This window comes from Delphinus delphis, chromosome 13 (assembly GCF_949987515.2).
Source record: "Delphinus delphis chromosome 13, mDelDel1.2, whole genome shotgun sequence".
NCBI classification, from domain to species: domain Eukaryota; kingdom Metazoa; phylum Chordata; class Mammalia; order Artiodactyla; family Delphinidae; genus Delphinus; species Delphinus delphis.
The window spans coordinates 75,946,020-75,966,817 of NC_082695.1; the positions used below are offsets into that span (position 1 = coordinate 75,946,020).

The 20,798-nt window shown below is 35.1% G+C and overlaps 1 protein-coding gene across 5 annotated transcripts in view; it reads left to right on the forward strand.

Annotated features, from left to right (window-relative positions):
• Positions 1-20,798, forward strand: part of RELCH (RAB11 binding and LisH domain, coiled-coil and HEAT repeat containing) — a 121,151-nt gene that overhangs the window by 44,086 nt on the left and 56,267 nt on the right. For all 5 annotated transcript variants that reach the window (XM_060029172.1, XM_060029173.1, XM_060029170.1 and 2 more), the window contains exons 10-11: positions 1,883-1,978; positions 19,632-19,744. In XM_060029172.1, coding sequence (XP_059885155.1) covers positions 1,883-1,978; positions 19,632-19,744 — 209 coding nt within the window. The remainder of the gene's footprint in view (positions 1-1,882; positions 1,979-19,631; positions 19,745-20,798) is intronic.

Genomic DNA, 20,798 nt, shown 5'->3' on the forward strand with positions numbered 1-20,798 from the left:
TACTTTTAATTTCATTTGGATTGTCTTTTTCCCCCCCCATCTTCATGCTTTATGCTTTATAGTCTAATAAGTTTGAACAAATATTTGTGATTCCAGAAATAACTGATAAGGTCCTGCTTCAGGGTCAGGGTGAGGGTATTATTTCAGCAGTTAACATGAAATTACATTAAAAAATACCTAACACACACTAAGCATTATGTTACATGTCATCTCATTTAATCTGCATTTTAATTTGCAAACTTACAAAGTAGGTAATATTAGTCTAATTTTCCAGATAAGGAAATTTTAGACAAGTCCCATAACTTTCCCAGTGTTAGACAGCTACCCAGGTCTATATGATTGTAAAGCCTAATTGCTAAGTATTTGCATTGGTATCAGGAGCTGAACAACCTACCTCTGCAAAGTGAATCTAAACTTAGGTTATTTAGTTGAATAAATCAAAAGTATTATTTCCTTTTGATGCTGACCAAAAGCTGTAAACTCAAATGTCTACAAAGAAACCAGGCAGGTCTCATAATATGATGAAGCAAGAGGGTAATAATAAGGAGTGGTGGGTACTGTAGTAAATTCGAACTTACATCCTTTGCCTAAATCTTCCAGGTGATTGCTTCTGTGTGTGTGTGAGGGCCCAAGGATAGTGCCATTGCTAGACTATATATCACCTTTGTGCAAATTAAAATGATACTCCTTACTTTTGGTGGATAAATACCTGGCGTGGCAGATGAGTGCCTGTTGGATGTCAGCCCCACTTACCATTTAGGCTTATTCTCTGTGCAAGGCATAGCTGATAACAGTCTTTTTCAAGAGAAGCTGGGCATCTGGATTTTTTTTTTTTTTTTTTGGTTGTCTGTAATTTTCTTTTTTTTTTTAACATCTTTATCGGAGTATAATTGCTTTACAATGGTGTGTTAGTTTCTGCTTTATAACAAAGTGAATCAGCTATACATATATATCCCCATATCTCCTCCCCCTTGCGTCTCCCTCCCACCCTCCCTATCCCACCCCTCTAGGTGTTCACAAAGCACGGAGCTGATCTCCCTGTGCTATGCAGCTGCTTCCCACTAGCTATCTATTTTACATTTGATAGTGTATATATGTCCGTGCCACTCTCCCACTTCGTCCCAGCTTACCCTTCCCCCTCCCTGTGTCCTCAAGTCCATTCTCTACGTCTGTGTCTTTATTTCTGTCCTACCCCTAGGTTCGGATTGATTGTCTTTGATTTCAGAGTTTATTAGCTCTCAGATTTGTTTTCCTCAAGTCCTTTGTAATTGTTGTTGCAGGCTTATCTTCAGAGGGTTTTTTTCTTTTTTTCTCCTATCTTTATACTCACTCCTCCCTTTCTAGCTGTTTTATGGTTGATTCCACTTCACCTCTTTTGGGCTTCTGTCCCACAATGTCATTAAGAATATGAAAGAGCTAGAGGATGGTTTGGATGCAATCTGGCAATCCCCATTGTAAGACTGGGTCAGCCCCCTTGGACTTCCCTTGCATGCAGCTTCATTATACAAACTACTCTCACCTTAGGCAAAGCCTGTAGCTTTGTGGGCACCTTTTCCCCAAGAACAAAATTAAAAACCATTGAAGCTGCCCCAGTCCTGTGTTATCCCTGTTTGTTCCCAGAACTGAAGCCTTGTAAGCCTCCCTGTCTTCACCCTTGCTTCTTAACAGTGTTTTAAATCCATTTCTGGTCTATAAAAATGTTTATCCCGTTAGGGATTACAGTTGTTCTTATTGTTGTTTTTATCATCATCATCATAAATTGTAATTTTGGATGTGTGTTTGGAACAGAGGTGACAGGGTCCAAAACATAAACTTTAAGTACAATACCATCATGCACAGAAGTTCTCCAGTGTCATCATTTATTAATTCTTTGGTTTTTTAGGTGTCTCGGATTGCAGACAGTGAGAAAAGTGTTATGTTAATGCTGGGGCGCTGCCTGCCACACATTGTTCCTAATGTGCTGTTGGCAAAGAGAGAGGTGAGACACATAAAAGTATTTTCATTCCCCAGATCTCATCATGTGTCCATTTTTTGTCATTTTGAAGTTTAGTGTTATATTTTTATTTTGTTAAAGTCTATTACTTGCAATCATATTCTTACTTTTGTGCATGCATCTCTGCTCCTAGAGAATGGTTTTACACCTCTGTCAGGTGAGTTCAGTAAAACTGCATGGTATTCATGTTTTCCAATTTTGCTTAAAGCATCATTAGCTTTTGCAGCACTAACTATTACTGTAGGTCCATTTATGTGCCATGAACACTGTCTGTTTTTTACATTACCAGTTAATTAATTTATTTTATCTCTGCTCTTGATATGATATGCGTGATTTGTCTTCAGAAATAGACATGCTTTGTATTGAACATTCACAGGGACTAATAATGTAACTTTTCTTAAACGTAGTTACTTATTATTAATGTTAGTTTTATTGTATTTGTTTGGCAGTAATTACACTTGTCTTAGGATGATAGGATAGTTATAATATTGTCTACAATAACTTTTGAAAGTACCTTTTTTGTTTTTCTTGTAGCTCACCTGTTATTGACAGATGCTTTAAATGTCCAAAATAGAGTAGCAAATTTATTTTAGTACACATTGCCTATGTTATAAGCCATAAATACTGTAGAAAGTTATTTTTAGAGTTATATTTAGCCAATAAAAGATTAATAAAAAGTTATCTGTAATCTCATTTAAATGACAGTGAATGATTTATTTGCCAACAAGCTTAATTATTTGAATTATTCAATTTATGAAATCAATTTTCAGTTCAGAAATTTTCTTTTAATGGGTTAAGAATATTTTAGAATGTGTCATAAAAGTTTCTTTCGTTATCCTCTTAATATTTACCACCGGTTTTAATCATAATTCACGGGACCTACAGTATGATAGGTACACAATGCATTGGCAAAACCCATGTAGAGCTTATCCTTAATTATCTGTTTAGCGCAAGAAATTTGTACTGATCCTCAAGAAAATGTATGTGTAGAGCTTAAAAATTTTTTATACCTATAGGTATTTTTAATTTAAAAAAGATAAACATGACGGTTTTATTTTACCTAATATTTAAAAATAGCTCTGAGACATTAGTAAGTATGGAAATTTTTCTATGTCTTGAAGGATCAGTGTCCAATTTCAGATTGTTTTGCAGTTCTGCCTGGCAGAATGGTGTTTGAGCTTCTTTTCCTTTTTCAGCTTGTAACATAATCCATTGCAGTGCATTAATGTTTGCATCCCTTTTACTATGTTTCCTTAATATAATCTTTAAAATATCACAGAAACCTAATTGTTATGAGATGTAGTTTAAGCTTTTTTATTTGAATTTTCCCTTTTTTAATCATAAAAAACTACCACTAAAATCTGATTGTACTGCATGAAGTATTTATAAATTTGCATCATCAGTAATCAGTTATATATATATAAATATATATGTAAACATATTTATATATACACATATATTTTATTTGTGGTATGATGTTTACTTTTTGTCTGATTTTAAGGTTTTTATATTTAAAAATATTTATATACTTATAATTTCATGAAGAATTGATCATTTATCTTTGTTTACTTAATTATTTGTACTTTATTCTGTTTTACCAGAAGATTTACCATTTATTATATACCAAAGTTGTATTCCCTCAAAACTAAATTGGTAAATAATGAAGTATACCTTGCCTTTCTTTGAAACTAATCCCAGGGCATAAAAGGTCAAAACTTTTATTTCATTTTATCCTTTGATATTGGATTACATGTATTTAATATTTTACCCTAGTTCCTTATATCTATATTTTTAAAAAGGTCTCATGATTGAAGGATTAATATTTTTATTTTTTCTTATTTCTCATTTTATGTGTTCTCTTATCAGTATAAACCTTTTTATTGATATGTAAATACAATTTAAATGTCCCTTAGTAAACTGATTGATCATAGCAATATCCTAGGTAATTAAAAAAATAAAACATTAAAAACAGGTTTTAAGGTTTGAATAAATAATACATTCACATGGTTTAACATCTTTTAAATATAAAAAGATGTAAACTTGTCTTCCCTTGTCCCTGAGCCACCATCCTACATGCAATAAATTTTATTAGCTTCTAGTGTATTCTTTCAAGTTCTTTGCCCATTTTTTAAGTGGATTGTTTGCCTTTAAATTGTAAGAGTTCTTACAATTCTGGATATTAAACCCTTACCTCATACATGATTTGTAAATATTTTCTCCCATCCTATAGGTTTTCTTTTCACATTGTTGATAATGTCCTTAGATGAACAAATATTTTTCATTTTTATGAAATTGATCTATTTTTTTCTTTTGTTACTTGAGTTTTTGGTATCAATCTAAGAATCCATTACCAAATCTGAAGTCAGAAAGATTTATTCCTGTGTTTTCTTCTAATAGTGTTATACCTTTAACTCTTATATTTAGGTCATTGATCCATTTGGAGTTTTTTTTTTTTTAAATATATGGAGTGAGACAGGAGTCTAAAACTTTATTCTTTTCATTTAGTTATCCAGATATCCCAGCACCATTTGTTGAACAGAAAGTTGTTTCCCTAATGAATGGTCATGGCACCTTTGCCATATCAGTTCAATGTCGATGTTTGCATTCATTTCTATACTTTCAGTTCTGTACCATTGGTCTTTGTGTTATCTTTATGCCCGTTCCACTCTATTTTGATTACTGTAGCTTTATAGTAAGTTTTGAAATTGGGAAGAATGAGTCCTCCAGCTTTGTTTTCTTTTTCAGTATCGTTTAGCCATTTAGGGCCCCTTTCAGTTCCATATGAATTTGATGCTCAGTTTTGATTTCTACCATAAAGGTCATTTGAATTTTGAAAGGGATTGCACTGAATCTGTAGATCACTTTGGGGAATATTGACATTCAAACAACATTAAGTCTTGCCATTTATGAACTTGAGATTCTTTACAGTTATTTATGTCTTTCAGCAATGTTTTGTAGTTTTTCACTTCCATGTTAAAATTTATTTCTCAGTATTTTATTCTCATGGATGCTGTTGTAAATGAAATTGTTTCCTTAATTTCCTTTCAGGTTGTTCATTGCTGATATATAGAAACAGAACTGACATTTGTATGTTGACCTTGTAACTTGAAACTTTGCTGAATTTGTTTATTAGCTCTAGTAGTTTTTTGTGGATTCTATGAGATTTATATAGAATCATGTTATCTGCAAACAGAGATATTTTGCTTCTTTTGTTCCAATTTGGATAGCTTTTATTTCTTCCTCTTACTTAATTACTTTGGTTAGGACTGCCAATACAGTTTTTTTTTTAACATCTTTATTGGAGTATAATTGCTTTACAATGGTGTGTCACTTTCTGCTTTATAACAAAGTGAACCAGTTATACATATACATATGTCCCCATATCTCTTCCTTCTTGCTTCTCCCTCCCTCCCTCCCACCCTCCCTATCACACCCCTCTAGGTGATCACAAAGTACCGAGCTGATCTCCCTGTGCTATGTGGCTGCTTCCCACTAGCTATCTATTTTACGTTTGGTAGTGTATATATGTCCATGCCACTCTCTCACTTTGTCACAGCTTACCCTTCCCCCTCCCCATATCCTCAAGTCCATTCTCTAGTAGGTCTGTGTCTTTATTCCTGCCTTGCCCCTAGGTTCTTCATGACCTTTTTTTTTTTTTTCCATAGATTCCATATATATGTGTTAGCATACCGTATTTGCTTTTCTCTTTCTGACTTACTTCACTTTGTATGACAGACTCTAGGTCCATCCACCTCACTACAAATAACTCAGTTTCGTTTCTTTTTATGGCTGAGTAATATTCCATTGTATATATGTGCCACATCTTCTTTATCCATTCATCCAATGATGGACACTTAGGTTGTTTCCATCACCGGGCTATTGTAAATAGAGCTGCAATGAATATTTTGGTACATGACTCTTTATGAATTATGGTACTCTCAGGGTATATGCCCAGTAGTGGGATTGCTGGGTTGTATGGTAGTTCTATTTTTAGTTTTTTAAGGAACCTCCATACTGTTCTCCATAGTGGCTGTATCAATTTACATTCCCACCAACAGTGCAAGAGGGTTCCCTTTTCTCCACACCCTCTCCAGCATTTATTGTTTGTAGATTTTTTGATGATGGCCATTCTGACTGGTGTGAGATGATATCTCATTGTAGTTTTGATTTGCATTTGTCTAATGATTAATGATGTTGAGCATTCTTTCATGTGTTTGTTGGCAATCTGTATATCTTCTTTGCAGAAATGTCTATTTAGATCTTCTGCCCATTTTTGGATTAGGTTGTTTGTTTTTTTGCTGTTGAGCTGCATGAGCTGTTTGTAAATTTTGGAGATTAATCCTTTGTCAGTTGCTTCATTTGCAGGTATTTTCTCCCATTCTGAGGGTTATCTTTTCATCTTGTTTATGGTTTCCTTTGCTGTGCAAAAGCTTTTAAGTTTCATTAGGTCCCATTTGTTTATTTTTGTTTTTATTTCCATTTCTCTAGGAGGTGAGTCAAAAAGGATCTTTCTGTGATTGATGTCATTGAGTGTTCTGCCTATGTTTTCCTCTAAGAGTTTGACAGTGTCTGGCATTATGTTTAGGTCTTTAATCCATTTTGAGTTTATTTATGTGTATGGTGTTAGGGAGTGTTCTAATTTCATACTTTTACATGTACCTGTCCAGTTTTCCCAGCACCACTTATTGAAGAGGCTGTCTTTTCTCCACTATATATTCTTGCCTCCTTTATCAAAAATGAGGTGACCATAGGTACATGGGTTTATCTCTGGGCTTTCTATCCTGTTCCATTGATCTATATTTCTGTTTTTGTGCCAGTACCATACTTTCTTGATTACTGTAGCTTTGTAGTATAGTCTGAAGTCAGGGAGCCTGATTCCTCCAGCTCCGTTTTTCTTTCTCAAGGTTGCTTTGGCTATTCGGGGTCTTTGTGTTTCCGTACAAATTGTGAAATTTTTTGTTCTAGTTCTGTGAAAAATGCCACTGGTAGTCTGATAGGGATTGCATTGAATCTGTAGATTGCTTTGGGTATTAGAGTCATTTTCACAATGTTGATTCTTCCAATCCAAGAACATGGTATATGTCTCCATCTATTTGTATCATCTTTAATTTCTTTCATCAGTGTCTTATAATTTTCTGCATACGGTCTTTTGTCTCCTTAGGTAGGTTTATTCCTAGACACTTTATTCTTTTTACTGCAGTGGTAAATGGGAGTGTTTTCTTAATTTCACTTTCACATTTTTCGTCATTAGTGTATGGGAATGCCAGAGATTTCTGTGCATTAATTTTGTATCCTGCTACTTTACCAAATTCATTGATTAGTTCTAGTAGTTTTCTGGTAGCATCTTTAGGATTCTCTATGTATAGTATCATGTCATCTGCAAACAGTGACAGCTTTACTTCTTCCAACTTGGATTCCTTTTATTTCCTTTTCTTCTCTGATTGCTGTGGCTAAAAGTTCCAAAACTATGTTGAATAAGAGTGGTGAGAGTGGGCAACCTTGTCTTGTTCCTGATCTTAGTGGAAAGGGTTTCAGTTTTTCACCATTGAGGATGATGTTGGCTGTGGGTTTGTCATATATGGCCTTTATTATGTTCAGGTAAGTTCTCTCTGTGCCTACTTTCTGGAGAGTTTTTATCATAAATCGGTGTTGAATTTTGTCAAAAGCTTTTTCTGCATCTATTGAGATGATCATATGGTTTTTCTCCTTCAATTTGTTAATATGGTGTATCACATTGATTGATTTGCATATATTGAAGAATCCTTGCATTGCTGGGATAAACCCCACTTGATCATGGTGTATGATCCTTTTAATGTGCTGTTGGATTCTGTTTGCTAGTATTTTGTTGAGAATTTTTGCATCTGTGTTCATCAGTAATATTGGCCTGTAGTTTTCTTTCTTTGGGACATCTTTGTCTGGTGTTGGTATCAGGGTGATGGTGGCCTAGTAGAATGAATTTGGGAGTGTTCCTCCCTCTGCTATATTTTGGAAGAGTTTGAGAAGGATAGGTGTTAGCTCTTCTCTAAATGTTTGATAGAATTCGCCTGTGAAGCCATCTGGTCCTGGGCTTTTGTTTGTTGGAAGATTTTTAATCACAGTTTCAATTTCAGTGCTTCTGATTGGTCTGTTCATATTTTCTATGTCTTCCTGGTTCGGTTTTGGAAGGTTGTACATTTCTAAGAATTTGTTCTTTTCTTCCAGGTTGTCCATTTTATTGGCATATAGTTGCTTGTAGTTATCTCTCATGATCCTTTGTATTTCTGCAGTGTCAGTTGTTCCTTCTCCTTTTTCATTTCTAATTCTATTGATTTGAGTAGTCTCCCTTTTTTTCTTGATGAGTCTGACTAATGGTTTATGAATTTTGTTTATCTTCCCAAAGAACCAGCTTTTAGTTTTATTGATCTTTGCTATGGTTTCTTTCATTATTTTTTCATTTATTTCTGATCTGATCTTTATGATTTCTTTCCTTCTGCTAACTTTGTGGTTTTTTCGTTCTTCTTTCTCTAATTGCTTTAGGTGTAAGGTTAGGTTGTTTACTTGAGATGTTTTTTGTTTTTAAGGAAGGATTGTATTGCTATAAACTTCCCTCTTAGAACTGCTTTTGCTGCATTCCATAGGTTTTGGGTCGCTGTGTTTTCATTGTCATTTGTTTCTAGGTATTTTTTGATTTCCTCTTTGATTTCTTCAGTGATCTGTTGATTATTAAGTAGTGTATTGTTTAGCCTCCATGTGTTTGTATTTTTTAACAGTTATTTTCCTGTAATTGATATCTAGTCTCATAGCGTTGTGCTCGCAAAAGATACTTGATACAATTTCAATTTTCTTAAATTTACCAAGGATTGATTTGTGACCCAAGATATGATCTATCTTGGAGAATGTTCCATGAGCACTTGAGAAGAATGTGTATTCTTCTGTTTTTGGGTGGAATGTCCTATATGTATCAATTAAGTCCATCTTGTTTAATGTATCATTTAAAGCTTATGTTTCCTTATTTTCATTTTGGATGATCTGTCCATTGGTGAAAGTGGGGTGTTAAAGTCCCCTACTATGATTGTGTTACTGTCAATTTCCCCTTTTATGGCTGTTAGTATTTGCCTTATGTATTGAGGTGCTCCTATGTTGGGTGCATAAATATTTACAATTGTTATGTCTTCTTCTTGGGTCGATCCCTTGATCATTATGTACTGTCCTTCTTTGTCTCTTGTAATAGTCTTTATTTTAAAAGTCTATTTTGTCTGATATGAGAATTGTTACTCAAGCTTCTTTTGATTTCCATTAGCATGGAATATCTTTTTCCATCCCCTCACTTTCAGTCTGAATGTGTCCCTAGGTCTGAAGTGGGTCTCTTGTAGACAACATATATACGGGTCTTGTTTTTGTATCCTTTCAGCCAGTCTATGGATTTTGGTTGAAGCATTTAATCCATTTACATATAAGGTAATTATTGATATGTATGTTCCTAATACTATTTGCTTAATTGTTTTGGGTTTGTTATTGTAGGTCTTTTCCTTCTCTTGTTTTTCCTGCCCAGAGAAGTTCCTTTAGCATTTGTTGTAAAGCTGGTTTGGTGGTGCTGAATTCTCTTAGCTTATGCTTGTCTGTAAAGGTTTTAATTTCTCTGTCAAATCTGAATGAGATCCTTGCTGGGTAGCGTAATGTTGGTTGTAGGTTTTTCTCCTTCATCACTTTAAATATGTCCTGCCAGTCCCTTCTGGCTTGCAGAGTTTCTGCTTAAAGATCAGCAGTTAACCTTATGGGGATTCCCTTGTGTGTTATTTGTTGTTTTTAATATTTGCTGCTTTTAATATTTTTTCTTTGTATTTAATTTTTGGTAGTATGATTAATATGTGTCTTGGTGGGTTTCTCCTTGGATTTATCCTGTATGGGACTCTCTGTGTTTCCTGGACTTGATTAACTATTTCCTTTCCCATATTAGGGAAGTTTTCAACTATAATCTCTTCAAATATTTTCTCAGTCCCTTTCTTTTTCTCTTCTTCTTCTGGGACCCCTATGATTTGAATGTTGGTGTGTTTAATGTTGTCCCAGAGGTCTCTGACACTGTCCTCAATTCTTTTCATTCTTTTTTCTTTATTCTGCTCTGCAGTAGTTATTTCCACTACTTTATCTTCCATGTCACTTATCCATTCTTCTGCCTCAGTTATTCTGCTATTGATCCCTTCTAAAGAATTTTTAATTTCATTTATTGTGTTGTTCCTCACTGTTTGTTTGCTCTTTAGTTCTTCTAGGTCCTTGTTAAATGTTCCTCGAATTTTTCCATTCTATTTCCAAGATTTTGGATCATCTTTACTATCATTATTCTGAATTCTCTTTCAGGTTGACTGCCTGTTTCCTCTTCATTTGTTAGGTCTGGTGGGTTTTTGCCTTGCTCTTGCATCTGCTGTGTGTTTCTCTGTCTTCTCATTTTGCTTAACTTACTCTGTTTGGGGTCTCCTTTTCGCAGGCTGCAGATTCGTAGTTCCCATTGTTTTTGATGTCTGCCCCTAGTGGCTAAGGTTGGTTCAGTGGGTTGTGTAGGCTTCATGGTGCAGGGGAGTAGTGCCTGTGTTCTGGTGGATGAGGCTGGATCTTGTCTTTCTGGTGGGAAGGTCCACGTCTGGTGGTGTGTTTTGGGGTGTCTGTGGACTTATTATGATTTTAGGCAGCCTCTCTGCTAATGGGTGTGGTTGTGTTCCTGTCTTGCTAGTTGTTTGGCATAGGATGTCCAGCACTGTTGCTTGCTGGTCGTTGAGTGAAGCCGGGTCTTGGCATTGAGATGGCGATCTCTTGGAGATTTTCGCCATTTGTTATTAGGTGGAGCTGGGACGTCTCTTGTGGACCAGTATCCTGAACTTGGCTGTCCCACCTCAGAGGCACACCCTGACACCTGGCTGGAGCACCAAGAGCCTTTCATCCACACAGCTGCTAGTGTTGGAGGGTCTCCTGCAGAGATGGGGGGTGGCTGTGGCTCACCGTGGGGACAAGGACCCTGGCAGCAGAAGTTCTGGGAAGTACTCCTTGGCGTGAGCCCTCCCAGAGTCCTCTCGTGCCACCCCAGTCTCGAAGCTCCCACCCCTGCTCCTCAGGCCCGGTCCCCCTAATAATTCTTTAAATGTGTTTTAGAATTCATCAGTTCTGATCCTAGAATGTTCTTTGGGGGAGGGTTTTTTATTACTTGTTCAATCTATTAGCTTGTTATTGATCTATTGTGATTTTCTATCTCTCTTGACTCAGTTTTGGTAATTTATGTGATTCTAGGAATTAGTTCATTTCTTGATTATCTAGTTTGTTGGTGAAGCATCATTTATGGTATTCACTTATAATCCTTTTAATTTTTGTAAGGTTGCTACTAATGTCCTCTCCTTTATTTCTGATTCTAGTTATTTGCATCTTCTCTCTTTTTCTCTTAGTCAGTCTAGCTAAAGGATTGTCAATTGTGTTGATCTTTTCAAAGAACCAACTTCTGATTCTCTTGTTTTCCTTGTGTATATTTCATTTATCTCTGCTCGAATCTTTATTATTTTCTTCTTTCAGCCGGCCCATAGTTTAGTTTGCTCTTTGTTGCAAGGTTGTTGACTTGGGATCTTGCTTTTTTAATGTAGGCAATTACAACTATAAATTTCCCTGTGTCCTGCTTATGCTACATTTCATACATTTTGGTATGTTGTTTCTCTTTTTCATTTGTCTCAAAGTATTTTAATTTCCTTAGTGATTTCTTTGACCCATTTGTTGTTTACGAATGTGTTGTTTAACATCAACATATTACTGAATATTCCAGTTTCCCTTCACTTATTGATTTTTAATTTCCAGTGTGGCTGGAGAAGGTTCTTTGTGTGATTTTAATCTTTAAAAACTTACTGAGAATTGTCTGTAGCCTAACATATGTTCTCTCCTTGAGAATGTTCCATGTGCACCTGAAAATAATATATATTCTGCTGTTGTCATCTATAGTGGTCTATATATGTCTATTAGGTCTAATTGTTTTACATTGTTGAAGTCCTCTATTTCCTTACTGATCTTTCGTCTAGATATTCTGTCCATTATCGAAACTGGGGTATGGAAGTCTCCAACTATTATTGGAGCTGTATTGTATTCTTTCAGAGGTATTTTCTGCATGTATAAGCAAACTCAAATATATGATCTCTCCATGAATTATGCAAATGCTACCATACTCTATGCACTATTTTGCACTTTGTTTTTTTCCATGTAACATATTTTTGTATCTTTCTATGTCAGTAGATAAAGAGCTTTCTCATTCTCAAGACTGCATAATATCTAGTCTTCTATAGTCTTTTAAATACGTTTTAAATTAGGTATTTCAAGCTTTATTGACTACACTGTCAGTAAGGAAGATATTTTACATCATGTGCCAGTATATAATTACACATGTAATTAAAAGAAAAGTGTTACAAATCAAGTCTTGCCTTTATTACAAAAAGTTAGAAGATAGTATCAAACAGGATTTTATAAATATTTTAAAGCACTAAAGAATATACCTAAGTAAACAATAAAGAAAAAAAAGCTCTTTGTGACCCACTCAGTTGACTTTATAACCCACTATTTTAAATGGAGTGACATAAAGGTTAATTAAAACTGTCTAATAAATTAAACTTTATGTTGTATAAGAGTGGAAAGTACAGTGACTATAGATATTAGTGTTTTTTGTTTTTTAAAAGAAAAATCGCAACCTCACTTAACCTTCAGGGCACAATTATAGCATTTTCCAAATTCAACATACCGTATTTTCAAATTTAAGATACCACTGAGTGTAACAATTATGTACCTTTAAGAAATAAGAATTCCAATTAATTTATGAGAAGCTGTCCATTGTAAGGTGCATCCCAATTTCAGAGATGATAAAAAGTGAAAAAAAATTTTTCTCCTATGTTCTGCGAAGTAGTGATAATCGCTCTTTTTTTTTTTTTTTTTTTTTTTTTTGCGGTACGTGGGCCTCTCACTGTTGTGGCCTCTCCTGTTGCGGAGCACAGGCTCCAGACGCGCAGGCTCAGCGGCCATGGCTCACGGGCCCAGCCGCTCTGCGGCATGTGGGATCCTCCCGGACACGGGCCCGAACCCATGTCCCCTGCATCGGCAGGTGGACTCTCAACCACTGCGCCACTAGGAAAGCCCGTGATAATCTCTTTTTACCAGCTTGTATTTTAAAAGACTTTTTTGCCTGTTCATTTTGGGAGAAAAAAATAAAATAATGAACTGATTTTCTATATAGTAGTTCACATTAATGGATTGGTTGAGGAACTTGTATCTTTCAAACCAAATTACAAAGTAAATATATTTGTCATTTGATATATGTATATAGTAAAATAGGCTAAAGAAGTTGATTTTTCACAATTTCTGCTTTAAATGCATTTGAAAGGGAAATTCTGTAATTTAAAATAAGATTTCTTAAAGAATTACTTCTAAAAGCATTTAAAAATAATACATCTAAATTTAATGTTCATTTTTATTCTATGGCAAGGAAATATATGTCATCAGCTAGCTAAATTAGAAAAGCAAAGGAGAAGCCTGGGCCTGGAATGGGGGTGCAGCAAGGTGAAATGGAAAATGAGTCCAAGCTTTCTTTGTAGGATGTTCCAAAATTAGATTGGGGATGGTTGCACAACTCTGAATATACTGGAAAAAACCACTGAATATACACCTGAAATGGATGAGTTTCATGATAAATAAAATATATATCATTACAGCTATAAAAAGAAAAAAGATAAAGGAGAACACCAATTCCCTAAAAGACTTAAAAGTAGCTAGTTCCTCTAAAGACTTGCTCATCTTCTGAGAAACTAAACTTTGCTCTTTTACATTGCCATTCGTGGTTACTCCATGGTAAATTTTTAGCTTACATGTAATAATAGCCCCAGATAATTACAACTGTATGAGAGTAATATAGTAGTACAAGTAAAGTAGATAGTACAGTAAAGTACATAAGCTTGGTCCATCTTCTTTACCCATGTAGACTGTGTGTGTGTGTGTGTGTGTGTGTGTGTGTGTGTGTGTGTGTGTGTGTGTGTGTGTGTATCTTGTAAGTTTTGGAGTAAATCACATGCTCTTTAGCAGTATCAGAGTTTGAAAGTCACTTAAGTATTTCAGTTAGGCTTCCTAAAGGCTGAGCCCCAGGAATTATAGATATTAATAATTCTACAAATAGATATTTTAGCAGCCCTTGAAGTGTAAAACTTTTCCAGAGGTGAGTAATCTTTTCTTTTCCTTATGTGAGTCTTTGCAATGTTTGTTCTTTATGTTTTTTCTTTACATGTTATTGTCAACATCCTGACAAATTTCAACTGAAAATCTAAGTCAGAGGATGTACACTCGTCAGTACTTGAATTTAAATTGTAATTCATTATTGCTTAATCCCTAGGCAAAAGACTAGATGTAAAAAAATTTAATAACAGTTATCTAAATTTTTTTAATTAATTAATTAATTTTTTGACTATGTTGGGTCTTCGTTGCTGCACGCAGGCTTTCTCTAGTTGCGGCAAGCAGGGGCTACTCTTTGTTGTGGTGCACGGGCTTCACATTGCGGTGGTTCCTGTTGTTATGGAGCATGGGCTCTAGGTGCATGGGCTTCAGTAGTTGTGGCACACGGGCTTCAGTAGTTGTGTTTCGCGGGCTCTAGAGTGCAGGCTCAGTAGTTGTGACGCACGGGCTTAGTTGCGCTGCGGCGTGTGGGATCTTCCTGGACCAGGGCTCCAACCTGTGTCCCCTGAATTGGCAGGTGGATTTTTAACCACTGCACCACCAGGGACGTCCCCTATCTAAAATTTTTAACGAAGCTTGGGTTATAGGAAATAATTTTAGTGGAACAGTGAGGACAAGCAGTGAACTATAATTAATTGGACTAACGTCACCTTTCTAGAACTATAGGATTTTGCTTCTTGACCTGAAGTACTCAAACATTTCCTCCTTGGCATCTGATCTAAATGCAATACTTCTTTTTATGGTTTAGATTCCTTTCAGATTTTGGAGCCATTATCTTATCAACATATCCATGCTTTTTTTTTTTTTTTACTTTTAAAATTTGCCTGATCTCATTTCCTACTTCATTTCTTTCCCCTTTAACATCTGATCCCTCACAATTGTTTTAGATCCTGTTTAGGTACTTCTTTTTCCTTCTGTTTTTATAGTCTGAACACACACTAATCTTACTTGAAAGTGATTTCTTTATTATTATTAGAAGTTATTTTGTTTTACTTGTAAAACTGAAAACAAGGGACTTCCCTGGTGGTCCAGTGGTAAAGAATCCGCCTTCCAATGCAGGGGACGTGGGTTCGATCCCTGGTTGGGGAACTAAGATCCCACATGCCTCGGGGCAACTAAGCCCAAGCGCCACAACTACCGAGCTCGCGCGCCTCAACCAGAGAGCCCACGTGCTGCAAACTGCAGAGCCCACACGCTCTGGAGCCTGTTCGCCACAACTAGAGAGAGAAGAACCTGCACACCACAACGAAGAGCCTGAACTGCAACGAAAGATCCTGCACGCTTCAACGAAGACCCCGCGTGCTCTAACTAAGACCCAACATAGCCAAAAGAAAATAAATAAATAAAATAAATAAATATTTAAAAAAAGAAAACTGAAAGGAAAATCCTGGAAGCGTTTCCTGTTTAATTCTGTACAAAATTTCATAGGAAGAGTGGGAGAGCTTTCATATAGAGAGAACTAGCATTGTTGTTAAAATTGCAAAAATCAAAATAGTTAAAGCAAAAGTCATTTACTTGAGTAAAGTGCAAATTACTAAGTCTTTAGGTTAATGAATTCTATAGGCCTTGGAAATATGTTTTCTAGTATTGTGGTAATAAAGTACTGGAATACCTTCTGCAATAGGATTACTACACTGATTTCCTCTCTAATGGTCAGTGGATCAGTTTTGTATTTCACTTCAATACACATTAATTGAGTACCATCAGGTGCTAAAGTATGTTTGAAAATATTTAAAATTTCTGTTGCCTTGAAATATGGAGACAATAACATTTTTATGGGCGGGGCAAGGGATTCTTTTTGGATATAATGTTACCAAAGCTATAAGTATTATTTTACCATGGTTATTATTCAAAGACATTTTCAAAACCACTATCACATTGTTTTCTGAAGAAAATTTAACCACCATTTTTTAAATGTTTTATTTATAATTATAAGGAAAGTTTTTTAAACACTAGGCTTCATCAGTTGGAGAGATGATACCAAAGGGAGAATATTGATTCAAATCTATAAATTTATAAATACAGTTGACCCTTCCTTGAACAATGCAGAGGTTATGGGTGCTGACCCACACACAGTTCAAAATCCCAGTATAACTTTTCATTCAGCCAACCACAGATTGTGTACTACTGTAATACATACTTAAGGGAAAAAGTCTGCACATAAGTGGACCCACACAGTACAAAACCGTGTTGTTCAAGGGTCATTTGTAGTGTGAAAATGGTAAATAGGGTCTTAAATGGATGAATTAGTACTTCAGAGGCTTGAAAAAGGTGAATTCACAATAAATAAGTGATATACAGCACAGCAGACACACACTTAACACAGAATTCACTATTTCAGGAATGGTACAAATAGAAGTTGTGAATAAGTAAATGAATGATAGAGGAAGAGGAAATTAGGATATTTGGAGCTAGTCAGAACTTAGCAATTAAAATCCTTGATGGCTCTATCACAAACAGACTACACTTTCCACTTTTTTCTACCATCACTTTCTGGGCCTCTTCTCAGCTCAGTGTTGCTGTAAGAAGAGACCATCTGGCATACTTTATACACTGGGTTATAACTGCCATAGCCATTAATGTGCCGGGCTGTACCCAGTTCTCCTTGCCCTAGGCTATCAACCAAAACTTATTCGCAATGACTTCCCATATTTGTTGATTTAGCCAGCAATAAATAAAAACAGATGGCAATATAAATTATTACTAACTGTGACTGAGCATAATTTTAGAGTTCAAGGAGACAAGGACTGACAAATCGTTTTGCTCCCATGTGTCAGTTTGGATTGGTTGGTAATGGCTGCTGTGTTGAGAAGGCTTTTTGAGGCCAACTTTGATCTCAGAAGGAAAAATTAACAATCCCATTAGCCATAGATAAGAAAAATACAGAAATATATGTAAAGATATATATAAAGAATTTTTGATTTCTGCACTAATCTTAATTAATTCCTATATATTTCACTTGAGGAAACTAAAAATCAGAGAAATTCGTGGTTTTTCATTAGGTTCTTTGGTACTAAGAAGTATTGAGGCAGGAGCTCTTCTAGCTCCTCCAAGTTCAGGGTTCTTGGTTTAGCACATCTATAGACATATTCCAGTTAAAAGATTCTTTATATTAATGTATGACATAAACTTCCTCTTCGATTAAGAATCACTAAGCCTCATGATTTTAAAATAAAGAGAAAAGGAAAAGAAAATGTGAGGCACAAAAAGTAAACAACAACAGCTATTTTGGTATACTTGTTATGGAGATAAAGAAGCTATTCTATATTTTAAACAGAGTGTATATGCATGTATTTGCAATTATAGCAAATATCTTACCTATATTTCATAACTTTATTTTTTAAAAGAGTAATACAATAGGAAGAGAATGGAATAATATAATGTAAGAGCGTATATTTGGAGATGATTGGAAAGCAGGAAGAAGGGTTATGAGGAAGCAAGAAAACCCATGGGAGAGAAAGGTCTGACATGAGGGGAAAGTACAAATAAAATATTTAGGGTCTTTTTGATTTTCAGGCATTAAAATATTTTCTCTTTTTGTTAGTGCCTTCTAGAATAACTACTTTTTCATCCTTAAAGTTTTACTCTCAGTGTGATATGCTGATGTGCAGTCTTAGTCCTCTTATTAGTACCATTGGCTCTTAGCAGCCTCAATGGAATCCTTAAGGATCCTTGATATTAATGGTCTTCTACCCTAATATTTTATAAAAGGTTGTTTATTTTCTCCTCCAAAGTCAAGACTTACCCATCAAGCAACATATTAAGCATCTGTGGAAACATTATATAACAATATAGGATCCATACGCATACTGTTCCATTCCCAGTGCAAAATTATTTTCCCTAATTATTTTTTATTTCTTTTGCTTTTCAGTTATTCACTAATCTAAAAAGTACAGAGGTGCCTAAATAGAAAGATGGCAGAATAAATGTTTTAAATTTCTTTTTGCTTCTCAGATTTATTCTTAGCTCTTCTTATCTACATCTTTGTACTTTCAATTTAGAATTATACCGAGTAATTATAATTTTAGCGTAATATATAAAGATGTTAGAAATAATGGAAAGGACTTCTACTCACGCCTTTAAGTTTCAGTCTCAACTCCTCTAAAAAGCGTATCATCTGTTTCTAAGGGAGGATCTTCAAAATAGGAAGATACTTCTCCTACAGTGTAGACTTTTCTTCAAGGTACCATGTATTAGTATGCAGTGATCAATTCCTATTTTAAATCTGCTAGTACTTTTTGGTGGGTAGGGAGGCAGATGGGAAAAAGAAATGGGAGTAATCATTCTACCCTTTTTATTACATCATAGTGATTTCTTTAAAATATCTGCAAAGTAAGTTAGAGGATTTCTCTCCAAAAATATTTTATCACTTTTGGACTTTTATTTCATTAGATTTGAAAATCTATTCCAAAAATGAAAAACATTAATATCCTTTGAATATATTTTAGAATTTAGTCTTAATTTAATTAAAATGGGAGACAACTTTAATTTTCAAATACTTCTTTGGAAGAGAGAAATAAACTTTTGTCTATTACTTTCCTTGAAAATATTGAATTTACCTCTGCATGTTGAAAGTGCAACAAACAAAATATTGTTAAAATTTTTCATTTCAGCATAAAGCATTTCTACTAACATTTTGTAGTTGTACTGAGAGCATTCAACACCTGTGGAAATGGTCTTTAAAATTAGCCACTAGGTTAGGTGCTAAGGTTACAAAATTATTAATTATATCTAATCTTAAGAAAGATTATATTGTGCTTATGGAAGTGGGACGAGTTGTCTTTATTTTCTGTTATCATTTTAAGTTTTAAAGTATAGTTAACTTCTGCAAGTGTTTGTTTAAAAACACTTTCAAAATTAAAACTACTGGACTTCCCTGGTGGTGCAGTGGTTGAGAGTCCGCCTGCCGATGCAGGGGACATGGGTTCGTGCTCCGGTCCAGGAAGATCCCACATGCCGCAGAGCAGCTGGGCCCGTGAGCCATGGCCGCTGGGCCTGCGTGTCCGGAGCCTGTGCTCCGCAACGGGGGAGGCCACAACAGTGAGAGGCCCGCGTACCGCAAAAAAACAAAAAAACAAAACCAAAAAACCCCACAAAATTAAAACTACTATATCAGCTTATAGTAAGATAGAATGTTATTTAGTTTAAAAACTAATAGACCCTTGGGAAGTATTGGATAAGAAAACAAGATTATTTGAATTTTAAGTTACTTTATTACGTTGTGATCTGCATCTTCTGCACAACCAACATAAAAATATATGTTTCAGTGTTTTCTCTTGAATTATCAGCCTTACAAAGTTAAAATTTGCTCTTATATACACTGAGGTTTATTTCATTTTAAATGTCCATTTAAGAATACATTGGGGAAAAAAAGAATATTCTGCAATGCATTTTTACTTTGACTTTTTCCACCTTCATATTTCTTTAGGAGTTGATCCCCCTCATATTGTGTACAGCTTGCCTACATCCCGAGCCTAAAGAGAGAGATCAGCTTCTCCACATACTTTTCAATTTGATCAAGAGACCAGATGATGAGCAAAGGTGGGTATGACCACTTCTTTGGTAAATAAATATAATGTTGACTTATTAATTTGGCATCATGATTAGCATTTTAATATAAATGCCATCTTTTCTTTCTAATATCTATTTTAATAAACAGAGGAAACACTGACCTTGTTCACAGTGCCCTGCAGTGTTTTCATTCTTGTCATTCCAACTACTCATGTTGAATTTGTACACTTTTGTGTTAGTTGCCTTTGGATTTCTAATTCCGATATTTCTTTGCTTTTATATTTCACATTTGATTTCCAGGAACTAAATATTTCTGCTTTTCCCAGCAGATGAACTAGATACAGCATGGCCTCTTCATGGTTATGCTTTACAAGAAATAAAATATTTAATATATGAATGTCTGCATCACTGAGCTATCTGTAAAGCAGTTTCTGTGTGGCTAAAGGGATACAGTGTTTTGGTTAGTCCTGAGTCAAATACCCACAATCAAGGATGCCTAAATGGGGAAATGAGTTATACCTGATGGTGGTGGGGGGATGGGCCACACATCGAGAGACTCTCTGGAAGAAAGGGGAATGGGTTTTGATCAAGCAACAGTGATAGAGGTCTGCCTCAGAAGGTAAGACCTTTAAATACTAGGTGAAGCTGTGCAAGTGTGACTGTGAACGAAACATCTCGGTGGATGGGTAGGTAGACTAAGCACCAGTTGGATAAGATTGAGCTATTGAAATGTTTTTCTACATAGTAATTTTCTATCTTAATAAAGAAATAATTTTTGCTTATACTTTTGCAAAAAATAGAATTATACATTATGATTAGGTAACTTTATATAATTTCAGTACTTGTTTTACTGACTGTTACAGTTTTTACCTCTCTGAGAATGTTGGAAAATCATAAAAGTGAACCATAAGACAAATGAAGCTCAAAATTTTAAACACAAGGAATCTCTCCACTATGAGAATAAAAAGTCATGTAGACTTTAAAACTCTATAAGCATATATCTCTTTCCTACCCTTACCAAAATATACCTGAGCAAGCAGAGAAACATGTTTTTCCAGGATCCAGTCAAGATTAATCTACATGC